Raw genomic sequence first — 22003 nt, forward strand, 5'->3', positions numbered from 1 at the left:
AGGGGATGTTTCATTGTAACTAGGTTTAGGAGAATCGCAACAACCAAAACGATGAGTAATTTCACAACTTTTATTAAGCAAGAAAATAACAATGTGTCACAAGGTCAGAGAGCATTTCAGAGCAAGTTCTTTTTTTTTTTAAATTTAAATGTACCATACTTCAAGAAAAGAAAAAATACAGCTAATCGAATTATAATACTCTGAGTCAATCACAGCTTGTTATCTCACAGTTTGCTGAAATGCATAAAACATCTACCTCATTTGTGTACATGAGAAAGGCTGCCCACACCCTTAAAACAAAAAAGTTCAAGGCATGGTTGGTTAATGTTTTGCAATCAAATTGAACTTCAATTTAGTTCAGGCTAGGCACCAGGCTCTGGAAAACATGAAATTTGTTTACCAGAATCTTAAATGAATTAATGTGAAACATTAGCATAGGTACCAAAACCACAACTACTAACTATGGAGTGCAAGCAGAAAAAATTTGAATAAAGCTGAGCTAACTTTTTCGGATTCATAGAGCCAGAGAGAAATGATGCTAAAACTGACAACAAAACAGGAGGGGAACACCAAAAGAATGTCCAGCATAAAACATTCTTGATCCTTGCCAAGTGCTTATCAGATAAGGTCAAACAAAGGTAAACTTCTACCTTAGAAAATCAGGAACCAATAGGTACAAACACATCAAGTCGGGCAAGAAAGCTCATTTAAACCATTATTTGTCCTGGTATAAAAATAAAGAGATGAAGATGAGTTTATCATCTTTGCCACAACTGAAACTAGACTTACATAAACTGTAACACTTAAAGCATGAGGAAATATTTCTTCCAGACTGTCCTACAGCTGCAGTGTTCCAAATCACAGTCACTTGATTGAACTGCTTTGGCTAACAGATTTGATTAGACTAAAAACAATATCACAAAAATCTATGACAAATGTGGTTGAAAATAGTATTCAGACTTTTGCATATAGCTTACAATTAAACAAAGAGATAATTTAATTTGTAGTTTGCAATGCAAGTTAACAGGCATAAGGAATGAAAAATTTCACCTTAGTCACACAAAATGCAAATACACATTATTAGACACTAAACAGAAATACAAAAATAGAAAAAAAGCAAACAATAAGTTGCACTGGATGCACAAAACAGAAAAAGAGTATGGCGTTTTAAGTAGACTGTTAAAGACATGCAAAACAAAATAAACAAGAAATAAATATTTTGTAAACTTCTGCTTCATTATGAACATTAAGTTATTGATACATAAATAACAAACATGACTCATTGTTTTCATTATGTTTTACTACTCAAGAAGTAAAACTCAGGACAGCATAACTATAAAACAGTAATTCAATTGATTCAGAACTAAGAATTTGACTGTTATTTTAAAAAGAAATGTTCAATTAAACATAGTTCAACCTTGGTTTTAGGGAAAGGTTTATACGGTTATTAATATTACACAACGAGGTCCTTTGCATCAAGGTTTCACTTTCCTTTGCGGCACAAAATCCATTATGGTAAATTTGAATAGTGAGCTCAGTCAAGTTCAGAAAGCTATTAGGGCCAGAGTTCGTCATGGACACTGAAACTAACACTTTTACAGTAAATATTATTGCTCATGTTCACACTATGTCAATATCATATAGCTAAAATATTCAGCCAAATGCTGTATGCTAGGGACCTATGATCAAAGTAAAATTACAATACAAGAGCAAAACTAGATATTAAAAGGCTCCACGAGAAAATGCTTCAATTATTCGAGCCACTTTTCCATTAAATCCAACAATATCCAACATGCCTGCATCATTTGCTGCAGCAACATTCAATTCATTTGATGCGAGAGCACAAGTGATCAATCTGAAAATAAGTTGGAAACAATGAAAAGGAATCCAAAGTACACACTCAAACACATAATCATAAGGACAAACACAGTCAGGTTTTGTTTCCATAGACTAGCACTTACTTTGTTTGAGGCAGGTTCATCTGCTGGCGGTATTCCTGCAGAGCAATGGCAGGGTCCTTGAATGCCCGTTTACGAGGTGTTACATAGTCGGTAAGCACAATGAACACATCAATTGGCTTTTTACTTTGCTGAGCCCATACCATAGGTTGACAAACCTCCACTGGGCCATGTAAAGACTGCAAAAGCATAAAAAATCATAACCCTGCACTTAACATGGTCCTTTACACATGAGTCTCTGAATTGTTTTACCTCAGACATCATCTTCGCCAGATTGTCAGCAATAGATACATCCTTCTCAAGTGTCAATGGAACCATGGGCTCCAACGAAGTTTTGCGAGGATGAATTGGGCCCGCAGTTCTCTGCTTTTTGGCTCTGCGATTAACAGCTTGCTCAACAGGAATAAAAGCTTGCACAACAGGATTAACAGGGTCAATAAGCTCTTTTTCGGGAGGGGCACCAGGGAGTGCAGGGAAAGCAACAACAGTCACTTCTCGCTCTGCATGAAGAAGGCTGAGCGCCAAAAGGGTTGCAGCCATAGCTGGTGCCACATCTCGCGCTCCATTACAATGCCAAGATTTCATGTTGTGAGACAGATCAATTGCGACAAGATACCGCTTACCAGTTGGCACCAGCAACTGCAAATAAAATCATTGTTCAATAATAGTTCAAAGTCAAGTCAAGAACTGAACCAAAAGCACAAACACAAAGTCGATCCTCTAACCTTTAGAGTAGAATTGAGCAGGTGGTTAAGGGCATCAAGTATCTTAGTACTTGGTTTTGGAGCTGGTTTCAACTCTTTTTCAACCTTTTTCATTTTAATTAACTTCTCCATGAACTCATGAGTATTCCTGAAACAATTTTTTTTTGTTTTAGACTACTTTTGAGGCACATTGCTGCGTTCCTTCACATTTGACCACATTTGACACACTTACTTTGCATGACATTCGTAACGTTTCATGGCACAGTATACTTGAGTGGGGTGTAAATGAGACTCAACAATAGCTGTTTGGTCAAGAAGGCGGTCTACGATTTTTTGTTCAAGCGGCCCAGACTTCAAGAGACCAGCGCAACTAAGACGCACTAGGTTATCAAGCAATTCACCAAGAGGCATGTTTGGCACCGCAGCTATCCATACCTGCAAAGCAAAAACACGAAGAATTCTTAGAATTTGAGAGTTGAAAAAGAACAACAATAGAAATAGCTGACCACTTCAATATCTTCTTTAATCTATAAGAAAAGATACATACTTCAGGTGATTTCACATTGTGGGCAGGCACTACAACAATTGGCAAGTTGTGCAGTTCTATGAGCCGGGCAGATGCCTGCACATCAGTTTGATGTTTAATTTCTTCTACAATTTGAAGATAAGAAAACACTTGCTGGATAGTCGGATCATCCTCCTTGTCAAAAGTCATTTTAGATGCCTCAAGACCTTTCATGACATACTGAACAATTGCGCCCTTTACTGAAATACAATGAAATAGTGCTTATTTAATTCAGTCAACACAACGTAACCAAAAATAATAATCCAGAATACAAACCTTTGTCTTCTGCCTTAATGTGGCAAAGTCTAAAAAGGTCTTTGTGGGTGAAACCATAAAATCCACGAAAAAGTGATACACTAGCAGCCATGTCCATGGGTTCTTTGCTTAGGTACCATTGAGTCAGCGCATTTCGCCACCCATTTCCATGGCCTGATAAATAAGAATTTCAACCATCAGGTTTATTTCATTTTTTTCACAAGAAGCTAAATTACCTTAAATGAAAAACATGATCCAGCCTAATACCTTTATGCGGAGCAGAAAGTTTTTTGGTGAAGGATACAAAAAGGAAAATGTCCTTTGGTGTTTTACAGACAGTTTTCAGGGCATTGTATGCTTGAGAACGCAACCGCTCACTTGTCTTCTGACAAGCACACACTGCCAAGGCAAATATCAAGCATTCTGGGTATCCGGAGTAACCATCCATAAAGGCCTTAAAAAAGACAGATAAAGCTTCTTTGTAAAGCACTGACAGTTCCAATGCACATCTCATCAAGGTTTACTGACAATAATATTATTTACAATGGATCCAATCTAGTTTAAGCTTACCTTCATAATGTGATTAACAGCATCGCCTTGCTTCTCAGGAGGGCAATCAGCTAACATTTCCTCGATAGAAGGAAGGTTCTCCATCAAAAAACACTTGAGGAACTCTCGATCTCCAGGGACACATACAGCTGACTCCGAGCCATAATGAAGAAATCGTTTCAAACGAACCTCAGCTGGAGGCTGAGCCTTTGGAGTGTCACTCATGTTGAAGGTTTGATCTGCAACAATACATCCCAAGCAATGTGGATTGGTATCTCAAATGTGGATGAACACAAGTCAAATCAAATAAAAAAGTACGCCAAATAAAATTTGAAAGTACTAAGAAAAAGTATCAATGGCCCAGGGGAGATCTTTTGAAGACTCCAACTGTACAAAATCATGATTTGAAAAAGAAAACATGGTCCAAGATTTTTGGCTTGGTTAAGGACAACAACTCGATCTATCATGGACCCAAGCTTAAACGTCTATTTGGGATAACTATCGGGTTGATCAATAAGAACTAAAAGATTATTAAACAACGTACTATTACTAAAATTTAATAAACAATATTGGACGAAATACGTTATCCAATACGATTTTGTGTCTAGTGGCGGGGAGCTGTCGCACACAGATTGAAAAGAAAGATTGGTTTCAAAAAGTTGATGCCATTACATTCAATTTGAAAAACTCTGAACGCTCCTTGACAAACTAGGATACGTTCGTTTCAACACGATGCAGCCTTTGATAACAAGAATTTGAAACAAGAATTTGATGTAAATAACTTGACTTACAACTCACGATGCACACACAAGCTCGATCTCGTCTGCCACTGTGGAGGTGCCCTTGCGCGAGACTAGGCAGACTACGCCGCTAGTACAGTGCGGTTCAGTTAGGGTTGCACGGCATTCGTCACAAGTCCCACGCGACTGGGAGAAACTGCGCCCGTCAAACACATATCCACTTATTCACTTCAATCCCAAGGAGTCACGCACGTGTTTCTTCCCCACATTTCGCAGCCTTTCCTCCTTTCACCCTCCCCGATTTGAATCTGCCTTTGTGTTTCGCGGCTTTGTGCAGCTAGACTCGCGAAAGGCCATTTCCGGGCCACCCGAAGTGGAGCCGAACCTGGCCGAACCCCCCGGACGACCGCCCGAACGCAGCGCGAGCGCGGCGTGCGCCGTAGCGGCTCGGGTCGCGAGGCTCGCGCTTTGCAGCAACTCTGTGCTGCTCGTGCTTTTGACAGGTGCGGACGGTGACTGCAGTGCCGCAGCTGCACGTGTGGGAAAGGAAGGACCGCCAGTCGCGGGCCCTGGCTCCTTCGCTCTGGTGATACCCGCCGTAACCGACACCTGCCCGTTTCAGGAGCATCATCGCGCAGCGTCCCCGCAAAGCCTACCCACGGCGTCGCACATCGCCAGCAGCCGAGCCTACAGCCCAGCTTCCCAGTCAGCTGTGCAGCCCTCCGCCTTGAGTAGCATGGCCGACTACCTGATCTGCGGCGGCACTGGCTACGTGCCCGAGGACGGCCTGACCGGCGCACAGCTCTTCAGCAGCGGCGACGGCCTCACCTACAAGTGAGTCTTAAAGCACGCACAGGGTGCGCTTTCTGGTGTTGCTGCGGCGCGTGGTGCGCGTGGGAGTGAGGTTAGGGACCAGCCCGTCGCCCCGACCCGTGTTGACGAGCACGTCGCGGGGGCCATGGGGCTTCGATTGAGGTCCGCGACGACGTCGGTGTGCGTCGTACGCGGGCCGGGGGAGGGGGAGGGGTGTCTGGCCACTGGGGCGGGTCCCGCCTGCGCTGCCACCCCTCGTCGCGGCCCCGAGCCGTGGCGCGGGGGTGGGTGGGGTGGGGTGCCATTGGGTGCAACCCCCTCCTGGACGAACCCCGACTCTGCCTTGCCTTCTCCCTTGGGGCCGGGCAAACCTGCACCCTGAGACTCAGAACCGATTACGAATCCCAGAAAACCCGACGTGTTTACAGGACGTCTCTTGGAAACGGTGGGGCACCCCCGGGGAGCTTCTGGGAATCGGCTGGACCCGTGGGACTGACCATGTGATGCGAGGTCTTGGGGATGGGGTTAATCCAGGGTTGCAACTAGTGGCAGTTTCCAGACCAGCTGCAGAGGGGGAGGAGGGAGGAAAACTTGTACATGCTGGTTTGGTCCTTTACTCCTCTGCTGCAGCAGGGAGAGGGAGAGCCCTCATCTTGTGCCGCTCGTGTACACTTCGAAGGCTAGCCACAGCCAGCTGAGCAGGGAAGCCCTACTGAGCTGTCTCCTTTGATGGTGTTACAACTGTCGTGGTGCACCCGGGGCCTTGACGCTGTTTTCGTCCGCTGTTTTTTCTCCTGTTATTTTCGAACTGGCCAATGTGTCTAATTTGATTTGCGTCTGAATGTCATCGAAATTCTACAATGGCGTGAGAGCTGAGCGCTCTCGTGATTATGTAAATCCCTTCCGCGCGGCCCTGTCGGCTCCAGGCCGCTATGGCCGCTATCGGGCCGCTATCCTCGGGTCGGGGGAGAGGAGGGAGGTGGGTGTCTCCATCGCGCCGGGATATAAATAACCGGCCTCAGCAGCCAGCCGGCCAGGTCGCCTTACTGGCCTTACCGGCGATCACTCATGCCTGAGCAAAACAAGGATGGTGGCGGGAGGGCCGGCCACTGACCGCGAGGACCGAGCCGAGGGAACCGAGCCCTGCAGGCTCATTTCGAGCCCCGCTTTCGTCGCTCTGTCTCTCCCGCACTCATGGGGCGTCCCGTGTAAGTGCGAGAGAGACAGAGCCACGAAAGCAGTGCTCGGAAGACGTCTGCAGGCTCAACAAGCCTGGCTGGCTAGCCCGGTCAGAGCCAACTGATTCCAAAGAATTCCTCAGCAGGATGTCTGCTATCCGACACCTCTCATTCCATTCCCTTCCCTTTCCTGCGGTGAGCCGTGGAGCAGGGAGTCGAGTCCAGGAGGCTTGGAGACAGACAGAGCAGACCTCCTCTACGCGGAGCTGTACTGACCACGGAAGGAGCAGGAGGAGGGAGGGGGGTTCGAGGTCGGTGTTTGTCATCCTGGAACTTGGCCGGTTATGTAAGTGGTTCAGGAATGTCAGGACGGCTGATCGCGCGTGCTCCTTGGATTCCAAGGCTGCGACTAGTTACCGCACGGTTACTAGGGAAGGATTAGACGCCGATGCGGCTGCCTCTCGGCCTCTCGATTCCCGCGACTGGGCGTGGGCCTCGAAGGGCAGCTCTGCGTCATGTCGTTGGTGGCGTTGACGTGGACGCGGACACGCGGTCGTCCTTCCCCTAATCGGCTCACCCAGGGCCAGCCCCAGCCATGGCGCAGCCCTTCTGCGCTTCTGGGCTTCCCCGCGGCCTGGGAGGCCTGCAGGACCACCAGTGAAGGGCACGCGGTCTCCCCCCCCCCCCCCCCCCCGGAGACTTGTTGGTCGAAAGACCCTGCTAATGCTGCCTGTTTGTTTGACACGTTTGTTTGCCTGTTGCAGTGACTTCATCATTCTGCCCGGATTTATTGACTTCTCCGCCGACGAAGTGGTGAGTAGAGTAGTGCCCCCTCCCCCTCCTCCTTTTCCCTGATAACGAGATGCGCGCCGTGATTGGGCCATGGCCCGGCGGTGCGTGCAGTAGACCACCAGAGACGCGCGGCGCGCAGCGTTTCGGATTCGCCGTGACGTAAACTTGCGATTACGCGCGGGACGTACGCTGGGCCGGTGGTATTCGAACCCGCGACGGCCCGACGGCAAGGGAGAGCGCTGGACGCTGGACCCGCGCCTCCCCGGCGCTACCCCTATGACGCTCCCGCCTGACGCATGGTCGATAGGTGGGGCGGGTCGCGGTGGTCGCGGGAAGGGCGGTGGGGAAGGCCAGGGGCTGGCCTTGCCTCGCGGGGCGGGGCGGGGCGGTCGTCTCAAGGCCACCTGTGAGGAGGCTCACCGAGATGTTTCGGGACTGTCGTTTTGTTTCCTAAGGGTGTGTTTGTGCTGACTCAATTCTAACATTGTTTCGTGTTGCAGGATCTCACCTCGGCTCTTACCAAGAAGATCACCTTGAAGGCCCCGTTGGTCTCTTCCCCGATGGACACTGTTACCGAATCGGAAATGGCAATTGCTATGGCTGTAAGTCACCAGCTGGGTATAATATGACAATTGCTTGCATGTTTTTTTTTATTTTTTGTTTTTTTATTTTTATTTTTTTTAGCTATGTGGTGGCATTGGCTTCATCCATCATAACTGCACACCAGAGTATCAGGCCAATGAAGTAAACAAAGTTAAAAAGTACAAGCATGGATTCATTCGAGACCCAGTGGTTCTGAAACCTGATAATCTTGTAAGTAATTAATTAATAATTTTCCTGTTTTGAATATTACCTGTAGCTGTCCCCCCTCCCCTTTTTTCCCTCTATTTCTCCTTTCCTCTCATTAGTGTATATAATTTTTCACTTTTGTTCCCAGAGTAGTAGCAATTTATATTTCCTCTTTACTAGCATGCCAATCCTTGAGTTTTGACCCCTCAATTGAAGCCAACCTTAATAATAAACATGTATTGCTAAAACTTTTTGTTTTTGCCAAATCAATTTATTGCTCTAATTATGTTACATGTTTATTTGCTTTACTAGGTGAGTGATGTTTTTGAAACAAAGAAAGAACATGGCTTCTGTGGTATCCCAGTGACAAACACAGGAAAATTAGGTGGCAAGCTATTAGGTATGGTCACTTCTCGTGACATAGACTTCTTGGAAGGAAAGACAAACCAGAACATCAAGCTTGGAAATGTGAGTGAATTCAATGACCTAAAGCTTCTGGCTCGTCTCTAGCTTGCACCCACCAATCCAATTGACATTCCTCTCGCACAATTTTGCTTAGCAGCCTGTACTGTTGGGGTCTTGTCAATCATTTTTGATGATGCTTGTTGCTTTTTGCTATGCTTTGATTGGCATTTAAACGCCTGTCTAATTGTCAGGAACCATTGCAGGTCATGACCAAAAGGGAAGATCTTGTTGTGGCATCCGCTGGAGTAACCTTAACAGAAGCTAATGATATCCTCGAAAAGTCAAAGAAGGGCAAATTACCTATAGTCAATGATGCTGATGAGTTAGTTGCATTAATTGCTAGAACTGATTTGAAGAAAGCCCGCAGCTACCCAGATGCTAGCAAGGATGACAACAAACAGCTATTAGTTGGTGCAGCCATTGGTACCAGGGAAAATGACAAAGAAAGACTACGTCTTCTTGCTGCTGCTGGAGTGGATGTCGTCGTGCTTGTAAGTTAGTCCTATTGAGATAAGTAAATTTCTTATCTGAAATGTTGTTTTGAATTAATTTTTTAAATCTTCTTTTCTGTAGGATTCTTCTCAAGGAAACTCTACTTACCAAATTGATATGATTAGGTTTATTAAACAAAACTATCCCGAACTTCAAGTGGTAGGAGGGAATGGTAAGGACTTTTCCGAACTAAAGCACTTCTAACTTTTTGTACTTGTCACATAACACATTTCGTCTTCGTTTTTTACAGTTGTGACAGCAGCCCAAGCAAAGAATCTCATTGATGCTGGTGTTGATGGTCTTCGTGTAGGTATGGGCTCAGGCTCTATCTGTATAACACAAGAAGTCATGGCTGTGGGTAGGCCTCAGGGTACTGCTGTCTACAAGGTAGCAGAGTATGCCAGACGATTTGGTGTTCCTGTAATAGCCGATGGTGGCATCCAGTATGTAGGACATATCATTAAGGCCCTTTCTTTAGGTGCTTCGACAGGTAAGACTTTCAGCCTAACTTTAAGCTGAGTCCTGTGTTTCCAATCATTTCCTCGGGCAATTTACAAGTGTTTTCTACTTCCAGTTATGATGGGCTCCTTGTTAGCTGGTACCTCTGAAGCTCCTGGAGAATACTATTTCTCTGATGGTGTTAGACTGAAGAAATACCGAGGCATGGGTAGTTTGGAGGCCATGAACCGCAAGGATGCTAAGGGAGCGGCCATGGACCGTTACTTCCATAAGTAAGTAAATATTAAGTTATTACTTTTTTTTAAATAATTTTCAGTGCTGTGGTCATGTTTGGTTATTATTTACAGTGAATTGGACAAGTTAAAAGTAGCTCAAGGTGTTAGTGGTGCTATCGTTGACAAGGGATCAGTGCGACGGTTCCTACCTTACCTCACATGCGGTATCAGACATGGATGCCAGGACATTGGATCTCGAAGCCTTTCAGCCCTGAGGTGAGGGGTCTTATGTTTTAATGCTTAGGTGTGCTTTAGAATAAGAGGGTTGAAGCATTTTTATGATCTGTTTCTATTCCACCTTTCTAGGTCCATGATGTATTCTGGAGAACTCAAGTTGGAGCGACGTTCAAACTCTGCCCAGCAAGAAGGCAATGTTCACAGCCTGTTCTCTTATGAAAAGCGCCTATTCTGACATTCAAAGGACTCTAATAATTTGCGTAATGATGTACGCGATTGAACTAGGTTTCTAGTTATGTGATTTTTTATGAACTCCGGTATTGACTTTATTAGAACTTAGTGACAAATCATGTGATGTGGTTGATTTACATATTTTGAAATGTGCATTATGTTGTTTTAGATAATTTTAATTTGAGGATTTTATGTTTCTTTTTAATCAAAAAAAAAAGCTTTGCTATTGAAGGGACCATAATCAATAGTTTCAAATTCAACCAAATTAAGTTAAACCTGGTGACTTCAATGTGCTCTTCATATTGCAGTATTGATGATCAATAAAATCTATTATTCTAGTTAAATGTACTTAAATGTTTCCTTGATCTTCCAAGTGTTGGATAGGATACTAATCAACTCACATTACGTTGGTTATTGTTTTATTTCAAAAAGAAGCATTAACACTGAAGGGTTGAAGAAGTTGAAGCACTACTACTTCAGAGACCCTGGACGGTACAAGTTTGGCACTAAAATGTTGCCCTAAACACTCATTGGCAATTACATGTGCAGCTCATAATACCATTACATTAACTGGATTTGGCACGTCCACACTAAATTAAAATCAGCCGTGTACTCAACTGAAGCTGAGTACTGAGATTTGGACGACTACATTTTAAACAAAACATATTGGCTGTTATAGTACAAGGCGACAAAGCAAATTGAGTTCAATATAGAAGCTATAGCTGCTTTCTTGAGATGATGAAAAGAAAAGTGATTTTGGACATTGCATGCAGTGTGAAGTTGTTAAAATAACAAACTTAGGCTGAGAAAATTAAAACTATTTTGCTCATTAAATGATCCTTATGCATAGAAAACGTTTTTGTACCAACTTACTCTTGACTAGAAACAGCAACATCTGACAGATATCAGAACAGCTGCACAGAACTTACACTAAAAGTTTCACATACAAAGTTTCATGTAGGCAAGAACTGGGCTGGACAATACAAAAATTTACAAAAGTAAAAGGCTTTCATGCCAAGTAAAAATTACATATGATTCTTTACAACTATATCATCTACAATCACAATGTTTCTTTTTCAGAAGACATCACATAATAATAACGAATATAAGCTCAGGCCAGGCAGATTATTATGTCTAGCTTATCAAACTTTGCAAAAGCCTTCCAATGAAGGTGAACACAAGTTTCCATTACTTATACTAGAGGGATACAAAAAAGCAGACTCGTGAGCTAGCTTACTAACTCATTGTGTATGAAAAATATGTTTAGGAGGCTTTGGAGAAGGGACAAAAAAAGTCTCAGAGGTTTTGTTAAGATAAACCTCAATATAAACTCCAAAGCATAGGTCCACTTACAAAATAGAATACTGCAATAAGACTTCAGTTGCTTTGGAAAAAAGTTCCAAAGCTTGGAAGTCACACAGTTGTGGGGTCTGAGTTTACATTCTAATTTAACAGTAGAGATAAAAATTGTACAAAATTGTTTCATGGTGTCAAAAACGAATACAAAAGCAAGCCTGCATTAAACTACAGAAAATTTATGGAGAAGAGCATTAAAATGCATGCCCCAGGAGATGTCACAACCATATCAAATGCACACCAGATTAATGATTGTATAGTGGACTTGATGCACAGTCCTTATATGTAAAACCAGTAAAACATGCCACAGAAGACACAATATTTTAGACATGAAGATAAATAGCTAATTACATTGTGAAAAAAAATTATTAATACAGACCTCCCTACCAGACAAAAAAATAAAAAGGGAATAAGAGATCAAAGAAGTAAAAATTAAAGAATCAAGAAATAAAAATAAATAGTTACTTAGTAGGAATACTGACAAAGAAAAAATAAATAAAATAACACTGGAGGGAATGGAGGGAGTTCAAGTACCCAGACTCAGCTTCAACAAAACCATTACAAAACAATATGAAAGAACCGCAGTGTTCATACATCAGCTATTGGTTTGATTTTTATAGTTTGGGTGCTGTAACTTGATTTCTCAGTTTGGTCTTCATACGGCATAGTAGAATTCAAAGCCATCTCTTCTTCTTTTGCTGAAATAAGGGAATAACAATATTAAAAATTGCCTGTTGAACAAAGGGGAGTTGAGAATTGAAGAGCAACTTACTGTAAGCAATAATTTCTCCTCGTGTGTATTTTGCTCGGCAGGCATCATAAAGCAAACACTTGGGACAGAAGCAACAGACTATGACCAAAACTGTCAGTATAAAACAGGAGCTTATGACAGACAAAGCAACTATCATCACCAGCCTGAAACCAAATCGGATTTGAGAATATCAAATACAGTTTATATTTTTTACCATCCCCTCATCAAGTAATACAGTAACTTACTTTTGGCCCTCCTTGTCCATGAGGCAACACACTGGTGTCTCTTTGTCATAGCAACAATCAGTCTTCTCCGGTTCTTTCGGGTCTGGACAGTGCAGTCTCATGCCACTGGGAAGTGTCATCAGTGAACATTCTTGTGTCTCAAGGGCAGCTGTTCAGACATAAAAAGGGAAATTAATATGAATAAGAAATAATAACCACTATAAGATACTATGAAAGAGGCACATCAATGGACAAAGAATGAATTTGACAGTTTGACACCTAACCTATACATTGGAAAAGTAAATGTTGGCAGAGTGTTAATTTTGAAAATCAACACCTCTGTACTGAGAAAACATTCAACGAGATCTAGACTACCTTTCAAAAACTAGTATGATAGAATAGTTAAATAAACTTACAAGAATAAGCAGGCACCGAAAATGTCACCACCACGATGAACGCAGACAAAGTCCGAATGTTCCACATGACTTAAAATTTCCAGACGGAGGAAACAAGAAAAGAATGAGATTCTGCTTAAAAAAATATAGGTTTCTGATTCTAAGTTAAGACACGACAGGACACAGAATGTAAGCAAGTGGAAGGGCACTGGACACCAAAGCACTTTCTGACTGGGCGGGCAGAGCAAGAAATGAACCGCGACTGCAACAACCGCCGCAACCGCAAAGCGGTGTGTGAATAACGGATATTCTGCGAATAGAGCGGACTTCGCATAACGGTGCGCCAGCGCGGCGCGCGAATCTGAAATCGCGTCCAAAGCACGACGCCGTTGCTGCAGCGGCTGAAACTACGAACATGGCATGAATTTTGAGAAAGTCTTTTGATCCCGTTTTCCGCCTCTTACTGCCGTACTTTCTTTGTCTGAGAATCAGCGACAGATAAACGGCGAGCGCCTTCGCGGCCAGAGGCCCTGTGAACGACGGCCCGCCGCCGCCCGCCAAGCCCAGGGTGGGCCAGCCCGCCGCACACGCGTGCGCGGCGCACGCTAGGGTTGCCGACGTCGCAGGCGGCACGGCCGAGGCCGAGAAGGCCGAGGGCGTGGCTCAATCACCTCCTCGCTCCTCGAGTCACTCCACTCGAGAAGCGAGTCGTGTGTTACCGCAAATAGCCGCGAATGGGCGCAAGCAGCGCAAGCCGCGGCGCGTGCCACAGGGACTGGCAAGCCGACGCCGAGAGGCGCTTTCATCGCTCTGTCTCTCTCGCACCCACACGGGGCGTTTGTGAGTGCGAGAGAGACAGGGCGACGGAAACGACCCTCGGCATCGGTCCACCGGTGTTGTTCTGGCTCCTGCCGCATGGCTCGTTAGACCACAGTCGGTGAGAAGACGCGGTCCGCACAGGGTGCCACAGGGTGCCGCTTCGTACCGCCCGTCCCAGCGAGTCTTCCGAGTGCCGAGTCCTCGGGGCGACAGCCTCGTTGTCTTGCCATGGACGAGATACGCCGCGCTGGGTGAGTGTCGCTGAGCGTCGCTCGGCCCTCGGCCGCCCTTGATTAGCAAGCCGGACGCTCCAGTGTCGCAGCGTCTTTCATCCCTTCCTTCCAGAACGCCGACCCTCGTCGCCGTTTCAAGATTTTCCAGGCGAGGAGGTCGTTCGCCGAGTCTTTCGCGTGTTTCCGTCCCGACGCTGTCGGCGGCCCCACCTTACTCCGAAATTCAGAGGCTGAGACGTCGCGCCCATTTTCGGCGACACAGAAAGTATCGCCTAAGAAAGGCCATACACAAATGTAACGCCGAAAAAACTGTGACTTTACCGAAAAGATCAGACATCTGTGAGCTGACCCTTGTTTTCTTTGAAGAAATGCCATCCTTTAACGGCAAAACACAAAAATTTCACCCTATTTTTTGGTCAGAAAGATACTTGCCTCAATCCTTTAAGGGGGAGAAAGTAGTGACACCTTTCCATTTTCAGTTCATATCATTCGGTTTCGGAGTTTTGCTTGTTGTTGTTTCCTGCGGCGTTCGCCGCGCGAGAGGGTAGGATTCCTCGGCGTCTGCTGTGGGGGAGGGGAGGGAGGGGGGGGAGTTGGGTTGGGTTGGGGGGTCCTGGCACCATGCTGGCACGCTGCACCGCCGAGTCAAAGGTCGCGTGCCGGACAGCCCTAGACAGCCCCACAGGGACCCTGTCGACACGGCCAATGTCAAGGGCGTGGCGTGGCAGCCACACCGTGGTACACACCGGGGCTCGCCGTGCACGTGTCGCCTAGTCGAGAGTTGCACCCCAACATGACGTTTCTTGCGCCCTTTGTTCGCAGTGGCGTGCGTCGCTACACGCAGCCTCCGCTCGAGCCCGCCAAGCCTGGTGAGTGTGCGTGTCATGAGCCGATCGCGCCTCTCGGGCCGGCCCACTGTAAACCCTGCTCCTGTTCCAGGCGAGCAGATAGCCCGCAAGATCAAGTCGGCCTTCCCCGAGCCCTCCAACGACTTCCTGGGGAAGCCCAACGTCCGGCCGTACTACTGCGAGGAGTGCGACCGCTCGTTCCTGTGCCAGAGCAGCGTCGACAGACACCTGTGGTACCACCTGCGCAGGAAGGTAGGCCAGCATGCTGGCCAGCAGGCTGCAGCAGCCCGAGCAAGCACCGCTCTCGTCGGTCTGTCTCTCTCGCACTCATGGGGCGCCCCATCAGGGGGCGAGAGAGACAGACCGACGGCCGCCCTGTGCGAAATCAGTCCACAGCACACTGTGAGAAAAAAGTACGGAAAAGGTACGGAACATGTCTGGTCAATAGTTTTCCTGGACCGTCCGTACTTGCCAACTACACTGGTAAAACAAAGGCATAAAAATTATGCCCTTTAGGGCATAAATACTCTTTTACGCCCTTCTCAAGGGCATAAATCGTTTATGCCCTTGGGAAGGGCGTAAATGGTATAGGAATTTCAAGCAAAATTTTAATGCCCTTCCCAAAGGCATTAACGAATTATGCCATTTAAGGGCGTAAATCGTTTACGCCCTTTAAGGGCATAATTTTAATGCCTTCGTTCCGCACTCTTTTTCCGTACCCATTTACATGGGTTCATATGGAGCAAGTACGGAACGTTCCGTACTTTTCTCCGTACCCCCGTACTATATTTTTCTGTACCATTTCCGTACAAAAGTACGGAATTTTTTACAGTGCAGGCCCTCCAGCGACACCGATTGACACAGACCTCTGACGTGTGCCCGTTTGTTCCCGCAGGTCGGCATGTGGAAGCAGCCGACGCCGCCCGGCGAGAACTTCGAGTGCGGTGAGTGCGGCGCGGAGTTCCGCCTGCAGGACACCTTCGTGGAGCACGTGGCCACCCACCTGAGCTTCCTGTGCCCGTGCCGCATGGCCTACTCCAACAAGCTGGGCCTGGAGAGGCACACCCTGGCCTCGCACGCGCACCGCAACGCACACGACTTCCAGCGCCGCGAGCGCCGGGACAAGGTGTGGGAGGAGCGGGAGCGGCCCCAGGACGACGACGAATAAAGCTTGCAAAAAGGCCTTCCATCGTTATTATTTTGTGTATTTACGCAAGGGGTTGACCACTCAGCTCAGGAGTGTACACAGGATTACTGATTACCAGTAATTACCTACAAACTCAAAAAACTCCATAATTTTGGCCAGCTAAGAGCATTTTGGCCTTATTTCATAAGAAAAATCCCAAAATCCGATAAAAACGGCGAATCTAGCCAGTTTTGGTGTGTGGATTACCAATGATTACCGGACGAAGTGCACACACGATTACCAGAGTGGGTAACCCCTTGTATTTACGTCCATGGATATACAATCAAACATCAAAAAACAGAAACAACAACATTCACAGGAAAAAGACAGGTACAACATAGATATGTACAACTTCGCACCTCAGGCATGGCACAAAACGATGAGAGGGAATGCCCCAATTCTGGGATCCGGGAGGTATGGGGGTAGAAACTCCCCTCACGCCAGGAAGAGAGTGCGAGACAAGGGGGCTGGTGTAAGGCCACCTCCCATAATGAGCCGAGAGGAGGGGAGAGGACGGGGGCTAAAGAGTACATCATGCCTGCGTGGGAAGGATGGGAAAGAGGCAAGAGGTGACCTACAGTTGGTCTAGTACATTACGTAGTTAGAAATTCACACATATACGTTAATCATAATACGGCATAATCAATATATACTTAAAGATCTACCAACTTATGTTCCCTGTATACCAAGCACAAGCGAACGGATTTTCCATTCGTCTTGAAAACGAAATTAAAATAACTTAACTTTTAAACGAACACATAAACATGCAACAGTTAATTAATAAACAATTAAGAATCAGTTAATTACAACTTGAGAGGAAGGGGTTTCACAGGATTACATGCTGAGCATTTTCATTCTTCCTGCCTTGAAAACAGGGCAGATATATATATATATAACATTTAAGGATACATAATTACTCTTCACACTAACTAATTTAACATGTCACGTTCTTCGCAATGGCAACGAAGGGGGATAAAACACACACAAGAAGACGGTTCTGGTCGAGGACAGTCTTAAAAATAGTCCCACAAGGTACAAATAGAATGTTTGAGCATAAGTTGCAGCTGAGTAATTTAATAACAATTTGAAGATAGGCGGTGTTGTTCGGACAAAAGGCGTACGAACCGAAAGAGAGAGAGAGGAAGGAAAGAAAGACACACAACTGACATGGCTGTCGCCGAACGCATACCAGTCGCAAGGGGCTAATTAAGATATGTAGCTGATTCTAGGAGTGCAGGCACACCTGCAAACACAACACTTTACAGTCTCCTTACACAATGATAAATATTTGTCTGTGCGACATAAACTTTAAAGTACCATTACAAACATATCACATTAAAGAAAAATTTTTAAACTTACAACAAATTACACAACTAACATCAAAACATTTATCACTGTTTATCACAAATTAAAAGCATATTTATTGATAACAGTAAAAAAAACATTCATTATTCACAAAAGTGACCAACGGCAATTTTTTTTTCGTTGAGCTCACAACCAAGAAGGCACACACACATAGTATAAAACTTAAATAGGAAAACTTAGAACACAAACAAAACGAGACGTATAAGAGTCACGGTACCAGCACTTATGATTTGAAGCATTACACAATGAATAACAGAAAAACATTTATCAAAATAATCGGTATTAATAAGAAAATAAGAATGCCAACCTCCTAACCCTGCGATAAAAATTCGCAAATCACTACGGTAGCCACGTGACGGCATGAATGATAAATTCATTAATTAGCATTTTCAAAGAGTTCGCGTAAATTGGTGTCCTGAAGCTCATCTGCCAGGGCCTCGAGCTCCCTCCGTGCCGTCTCGTCAAATATCGACAGCACCCGCGTGTAGGTCCTCTCGAAGTCCTGCAAGGACATTCGATTTTCGTGCACGGCCAGCATCAGCTCCCCCACCAGCTCCATGCAGCGATTCCGCAAGAAGGCCAGCACCTTCTCGTACTGCCGCGACTCCGGCGCCACCATGCGCATGACGGCCAGGGACGCCACCAGCAGCTCCTGCATGGCGGGCAAGTCACTGCCCAGCAACAGCAGCTGGAAGTGGCTCGCGAAGGCCTCGAAGGTGTCCTCCTCGTCCAGCGCACGATGCACCAGGTCACAAGCTTGGACCCCAGGCCAGTCGTTGGGGGATCGCCATGCGGTGGGCAAAATGACGGGGATCCTGACGGCGGCCTCGCTGGAGGCGCGAGCGGCTGTGGTGGAGGCCGTTGTGGAGGCCGTTGTGGAGGTCGTGGTGGAGGCCGTGGTGGAGGCCGTGGTGAAGGCCGTGGCGTTGATCGTGGCTTGGATGCAGGAGGCGCGAGTGGCCACGGGGGTGTGGGCGTTTCGGAGGCGTTCCACCATGGCAGGCTGGAGGAAGCACGGCGTCCTGGGCTGCAAGGTGCTGGCATCGACGCTGGCCTCAACACTGGTCTCGAAGTTGGTCTCGACGCCGGCCTCGAGGCTGGTCCCAACGCCGGCCTCGACGCTGGTTTGGACGCCGGCTTCGACGCTGGTTTGGACGCCGGCTTCGACGCTGGTCCCGACGCCGGCCTCGACGTCGTGCACCAAGCGGCCGTTGAGGGCCCGCAGCACCCACTGGGGGCGCTCATGCAGCGGCCCCTGCGGGTAGCGAAGCACGCCTCTGGGGCCAGAGTGCCCGGAGCCGTCCGGGGGGATGCCTCGCTCCTCGTCCACCTGCCTCAACCGGAGGCGTAGATTGTCGTGGAAGCTCGGGCGCAGGAAGACCCTCTCCACCGACGGCGGGGCCAGGCCTTGGTCCGGGCTGCCCGCGGAGCTGCTGGAGCTGGAGCGTCGCCGATTGGACTCCGGGCCATATTTGTTCTCAAGGTTGTTCTGCCCTTCGCTGGCTGACCCGGTGATCGCTGAGAACGACTGCAGCGGCGGGATCGGCGCGGTCGGTGGGGCGTCACCGTGGCCCCGGGAGGCTGGAGGGTCTGCTCGGCCTGCGCGGTCGCCGTCGCAGACCGGCAGCCGCTGTTATGGGCTGTCCGCTGTGTCCTCATCATCGTCCGTCTCGATGGTGTGGACGGTCTGGACGGTCAGGACGCTGACGCCGAGATAGTTGGCGGCTTGCGTGGAGCTGCCCAAGATGTTGTCTTGCGCCACGCACCGGCTGGAGTTGAGCATGCGCTTCCGCAACAACGCATAGTCCTAACAACATGGCAAACAGACGTGTCAACAACGCCGTCCACAACAGAGCCAAAGATGAACGGCACGCTGGGGGAACTGAAGGAACTGAAGCGCCACCTGATACTCCTTATTCCATGGGTCGGACACGTCGAGTGCGTGCCGCAGGCCCCACAACATCCAGAAGTAGTTGCTGAGAGTCTGGTGCAGGGGCACGTCGCACAGGGCGCTGGTCACCTCGTCCGAGTCGTCGGGCGCGTCAAGGTTGGCGCCGAGGTGCTGGCGCAGCTCGGAGATGGACACGGCGGCGTGCTTCTTCAGGGACACTGACAGCCACCGTCCACCGCCACCTGCCTCCGTCAGGTCCAGCTGCATGAAGTTTAACCAGTCGCACAGGTCGAAGAGGGACACCATCTCCGAGCCGTCGAACTGCCGCCCAAACCTGCGTGCAGAGGAAGAGGGCAGAGCCATGGAGTGGGCCACGGCCGCCACGGCACGGGGCAGTGGACACAGAAACGGAAAGACTCACGTCTCGCAGAGCTGGCCCTGCGCCCGGTGGCTGATGCCATTCTTGTGGTACATTTCCCTGCCACAGTCAAACGCAACCATTAGACTGACTGAAACAAAAGTATACCTATTTTTGTGACAAGTTCGACAAGTTGACATGGTGCACCTACTGCAGCCACAAGAGGTCATCTTGGATTTCATTCCGGGTGAACAGGGTCCTCACGTCCCGATGCCTAGGGTCATTCAAGCTGAAGGAAGGTCCAATTTCGCCGAGGAGTCTGGTGAAAGAAAATGGTTAGATTAGAGTCGGAGATAAAGTTTTCCATCGCTGTTCGGCATGCTGCTGTCTGGCGGTCTGACGTACCGGTGCAGCATGCCCCAGATCTCGGCGACGGTGTAGTCGTTCTCCAAGGAGCGGGACAAGGGCGATGAGGAAGGGGAGGAGGGCTCTCCCGCCTGCCCGAGCGTGTGGTGCAGGTAGCGGCAGCGGGTGACGATGGCCTCGATCACGGGGTTGTCCAGGTCGCGCTGCCTGAGAGGGCGGCTGGCCGCGGCCACCCACTCCCACGGCGCGCTGCCCAGGTCGTCGAACAAGCCCCGCACCTAGCGTTGTTGCTGACGTTATGGACTCGGGAACACGCACGGCGACGCATGGCGTCAAGGGAGAGAGCATACAACAAGCACTCCTACACTAACGGCGGAACAGTCCATAAAGCCAACAACAACGCACCTTGGGGCGGCGCATCCTGTCGCCGACGGCGGCCGGCACGACGCCCTGGCACTCCAGAGACTTGGGCGACTCCGAGGCGGGCATGGTGTCCTCGTCGCTGGAGAGGGTGCCGTCCGAGACCTTGGCCGCCTCGGCTCTATCGGCCGCCTCGTTCTCAAACTTGGTGTCGAGTTCGCGGTAAAAGTGCCCCCCGAGGACCTCCTCCATGGCGGCCCTGGCGGGGAGGTCGTCCAGAAGCACTTGCTCTTCATAGCGGTACAGCGCCACTACAGGGGCGTCCCCTGCGTTGTCAGGGGCGCCCCCCTCCTCGACGTCTTCAGCCTGCACGGGGACGTCTTGGCCGGCCATCCCACCCTGACCGGCCATCCCACCCTGACCGGCCATCCCACCCTGACCGGCCATCCCACCCTGACCGGCCATCCCACCCTGACCGGCCATCCCACCCTGACCGGCCATCCCACCCTGACCGGCCATCCCACCCTGACCGGCCATCCCACCCTGACCGGCCATCCCACCCTGACCGGCCATCCCACCCTGACCGGCCATCCCACCCTGACCGGCCATCCCACCCTGACCGGCCATCCCACCCTGGCCGTCAATCCCACCTTGGCCGTCCATCCCACCCTGGCCGTCCACCCCACCCTGGCCGGCCATCTCACCCTGGCCTCCCGCGCCACCTGCAGCTTCGCCCATCATGCCCATCATGGGGTCATCCAGGTTCGGAAAGGCCGCCTCGGCCTCGCCCCCGACGGCGGGCTCAACGTCCATCGCCACCACCTCCAGGGACTCGTGGCTGGCGCCACTCACCATGGTGCGGCTTAAGCAGCCCAGCGGTTCGCGTCTTCGCCAGCGCCCTGCTCGCAGCTGCCCCCCTCGCCCCCGTTCAAGTCGAGGCCCTGCGGCTCTGGGCGTCCTGCCTCGGCCTCGGCCTGTTCGGACAGCACTTCGGGTGCGTCTAGGTGTGCTTGCTGGTTCTGGCGTTGGGGATCGGGCAGCTCCGCTGGGAGGAAGTCCTCCTCCAGGAAGACGTCGTTGTTGTTGCGGTCGATGTAGCCGACGAGCTCGTCCTCGGCCTGCTCTTCGTCCAGGGCTGCGGCTCGGACTGCGGCTCGGACTGCGGGGCCCCCGGCTCCCAGCTCCTGAGCGGCCACGGAATCGTCTAGCACCCGCAGCACCCCGCCCTGGTCGTGGTAGACGAGGTCCAGGTGGCACGGGCACGGGCAGGCGTGGAAGGGCTGCGGCGGTCCCGCGTAGAGGAGCAGGGCCTCGTCCTGCTGGTCCTGCAGGTCCTGCTGGCCGTCCTCTCGCAGATCCTCGTCGCGCCCACTGACGCCGCTGTCCATCCTGCAAACAGAGCAAAGAGC

At 48.9% G+C, this 22003-nt stretch overlaps 5 protein-coding genes across 9 annotated transcripts; 2 read left to right on the plus strand and 3 right to left on the minus strand.

Moving 5' to 3' along the window:
* Nucleotides 1-65: 65 nt before the first annotated feature.
* Nucleotides 66-4969, minus strand: LOC117640971 (60 kDa SS-A/Ro ribonucleoprotein-like). 4 transcript variants are annotated; one of them, XM_034378037.1, is made up of 10 exons: nucleotides 4372-4513; nucleotides 4053-4270; nucleotides 3750-3936; nucleotides 3504-3656; nucleotides 3210-3427; nucleotides 2895-3097; nucleotides 2684-2810; nucleotides 2211-2597; nucleotides 1962-2137; nucleotides 66-1855 (listed from the first exon to the last, which is right to left on the minus strand). In XM_034378037.1, exons 1-10 carry the CDS (start codon nucleotides 4496-4498, stop codon nucleotides 1723-1725), a joined length of 1929 nt encoding a protein of 642 aa, XP_034233928.1. In that variant the 5' UTR covers nucleotides 4499-4513; the 3' UTR covers nucleotides 66-1722. The 4 variants fall into 4 exon arrangements, with proteins under 4 accessions (XP_034233928.1, XP_034233929.1, XP_034233931.1 ...); XM_034378038.1 differs by lacking the exon at nucleotides 4372-4513 and adding an exon at nucleotides 4823-4969 and having other exon boundaries at nucleotides 1723-1855; XM_034378040.1 differs by lacking the exon at nucleotides 4372-4513 and adding an exon at nucleotides 4704-4829 and having other exon boundaries at nucleotides 1723-1855.
* Nucleotides 4970-5131: 162 nt separating this feature from the next.
* LOC117640972 (inosine-5'-monophosphate dehydrogenase 1b-like) lies at nucleotides 5132-10699 on the plus strand. 2 transcript variants are annotated; one of them, XM_034378042.1, is made up of 12 exons: nucleotides 5132-5274; nucleotides 5394-5605; nucleotides 7527-7575; nucleotides 8055-8156; nucleotides 8239-8367; nucleotides 8656-8811; nucleotides 9012-9299; nucleotides 9382-9472; nucleotides 9551-9790; nucleotides 9875-10031; nucleotides 10107-10250; nucleotides 10341-10699. In XM_034378042.1, the coding sequence occupies exons 2-12, from the start codon at nucleotides 5508-5510 to the stop codon at nucleotides 10444-10446; spliced, it is 1560 nt and encodes a 519-aa protein (XP_034233933.1). In that variant the 5' UTR covers nucleotides 5132-5274; nucleotides 5394-5507; the 3' UTR covers nucleotides 10447-10699. The 2 variants fall into 2 exon arrangements, with proteins under 2 accessions (XP_034233933.1, XP_034233934.1); XM_034378043.1 differs by lacking the exon at nucleotides 5132-5274 and having other exon boundaries at nucleotides 5281-5605.
* A 145-nt stretch (nucleotides 10700-10844) lies between these two features.
* LOC117640973 lies at nucleotides 10845-13437 on the minus strand. Its single transcript, XM_034378044.1, has 4 exons — nucleotides 13190-13437; nucleotides 12795-12942; nucleotides 12571-12713; nucleotides 10845-12496 (listed from the first exon to the last, which is right to left on the minus strand). The coding sequence occupies exons 1-4, from the start codon at nucleotides 13254-13256 to the stop codon at nucleotides 12387-12389; spliced, it is 468 nt and encodes a 155-aa protein (XP_034233935.1). The 5' UTR covers nucleotides 13257-13437; the 3' UTR covers nucleotides 10845-12386.
* Nucleotides 13438-13896: 459 nt separating this feature from the next.
* On the plus strand, nucleotides 13897-16252 carry LOC117641619 (zinc finger protein 555-like). The gene is made up of 4 exons (XM_034379106.1): nucleotides 13897-14238; nucleotides 15043-15089; nucleotides 15160-15320; nucleotides 15964-16252. The coding sequence occupies exons 1-4, from the start codon at nucleotides 14216-14218 to the stop codon at nucleotides 16234-16236; spliced, it is 504 nt and encodes a 167-aa protein (XP_034234997.1). The 5' UTR covers nucleotides 13897-14215; the 3' UTR covers nucleotides 16237-16252.
* Nucleotides 16253-19206: 2954 nt separating this feature from the next.
* On the minus strand, nucleotides 19207-20987 carry LOC117641373. Its single transcript, XM_034378631.1, has 6 exons — nucleotides 20640-20987; nucleotides 20274-20512; nucleotides 20080-20187; nucleotides 19932-19988; nucleotides 19523-19844; nucleotides 19207-19426 (listed from the first exon to the last, which is right to left on the minus strand). The coding sequence occupies exons 1-6, from the start codon at nucleotides 20985-20987 to the stop codon at nucleotides 19253-19255; spliced, it is 1248 nt and encodes a 415-aa protein (XP_034234522.1). The 3' UTR covers nucleotides 19207-19252.
* Between the last annotated feature and the right edge of the window lie 1016 nt (nucleotides 20988-22003).

The sequence above is a fragment of the Thrips palmi genome, unplaced genomic scaffold (assembly GCF_012932325.1).
Source record: "Thrips palmi isolate BJ-2018 unplaced genomic scaffold, TpBJ-2018v1 HiC_scaffold_15, whole genome shotgun sequence".
NCBI lineage: Eukaryota > Metazoa > Arthropoda > Insecta > Thysanoptera > Thripidae > Thrips > Thrips palmi.

What these genes read in the sequence shown, in the direction of transcription:
- LOC117641619 (XM_034379106.1), top strand. Translation starts at nt 14,216, where the DNA reads ATGGACGAGATACGCCGCGCTGG. An exon ending in GACGAGATACGCCGCGCTGG is followed by an intron (nt 14,239 to 15,042) that starts GTGAGTGTCGCT and finishes CTTTGTTCGCAG; the next exon opens with TGGCGTGCGTCGCTACACGC. An exon ending in GGTACCACCTGCGCAGGAAG is followed by an intron (nt 15,321 to 15,963) that starts GTAGGCCAGCAT and finishes TTGTTCCCGCAG; the next exon opens with GTCGGCATGTGGAAGCAGCC.
- LOC117640971 (XM_034378037.1), bottom strand. Translation starts at nt 4,498, where the DNA reads ATGATAGATCGAGTTGTTGTCCTTAACCAAGCCAAAAATCTTGGACCA. An exon ending in CGTTACGAATGTCATGCAAA is followed by an intron (nt 2,811 to 2,894) that starts GTAAGTGTGTCA and finishes AAATTGTTTCAG; the next exon opens with GAATACTCATGAGTTCATGG. An exon ending in TGGCGAAGATGATGTCTGAG is followed by an intron (nt 2,138 to 2,210) that starts GTAAAACAATTC and finishes ATGCTTTTGCAG; the next exon opens with TCTTTACATGGCCCAGTGGA.
- LOC117641373 (XM_034378631.1), bottom strand. Translation starts at nt 20,987, where the DNA reads ATGGCCGGCCAAGACGTCCCCGTGCAGGCTGAAGACGTCGAGGAGGGG. An exon ending in ACAGGATGCGCCGCCCCAAG is followed by an intron (nt 20,513 to 20,639) that starts GTGCGTTGTTGT and finishes CAACAACGCTAG; the next exon opens with GTGCGGGGCTTGTTCGACGA. An exon ending in GATGACCTCTTGTGGCTGCA is followed by an intron (nt 19,989 to 20,079) that starts GTAGGTGCACCA and finishes TGACTGTGGCAG; the next exon opens with GGAAATGTACCACAAGAATG.
- LOC117640972 (XM_034378042.1), top strand. Translation starts at nt 5,508, where the DNA reads ATGGCCGACTACCTGATCTGCGGCGGCACTGGCTACGTGCCCGAGGAC. An exon ending in AAATGGCAATTGCTATGGCT is followed by an intron (nt 8,157 to 8,238) that starts GTAAGTCACCAG and finishes TATTTTTTTTAG; the next exon opens with CTATGTGGTGGCATTGGCTT. An exon ending in AGAACATCAAGCTTGGAAAT is followed by an intron (nt 8,812 to 9,011) that starts GTGAGTGAATTC and finishes GAACCATTGCAG; the next exon opens with GTCATGACCAAAAGGGAAGA.
- LOC117640973 (XM_034378044.1), bottom strand. Translation starts at nt 13,256, where the DNA reads ATGTGGAACATTCGGACTTTGTCTGCGTTCATCGTGGTGGTGACATTT. An exon ending in TTCGGTGCCTGCTTATTCTT is followed by an intron (nt 12,943 to 13,189) that starts GTAAGTTTATTT and finishes ATGTCTGAACAG; the next exon opens with CTGCCCTTGAGACACAAGAA. An exon ending in ATGGACAAGGAGGGCCAAAA is followed by an intron (nt 12,714 to 12,794) that starts GTAAGTTACTGT and finishes ATTTGGTTTCAG; the next exon opens with GCTGGTGATGATAGTTGCTT.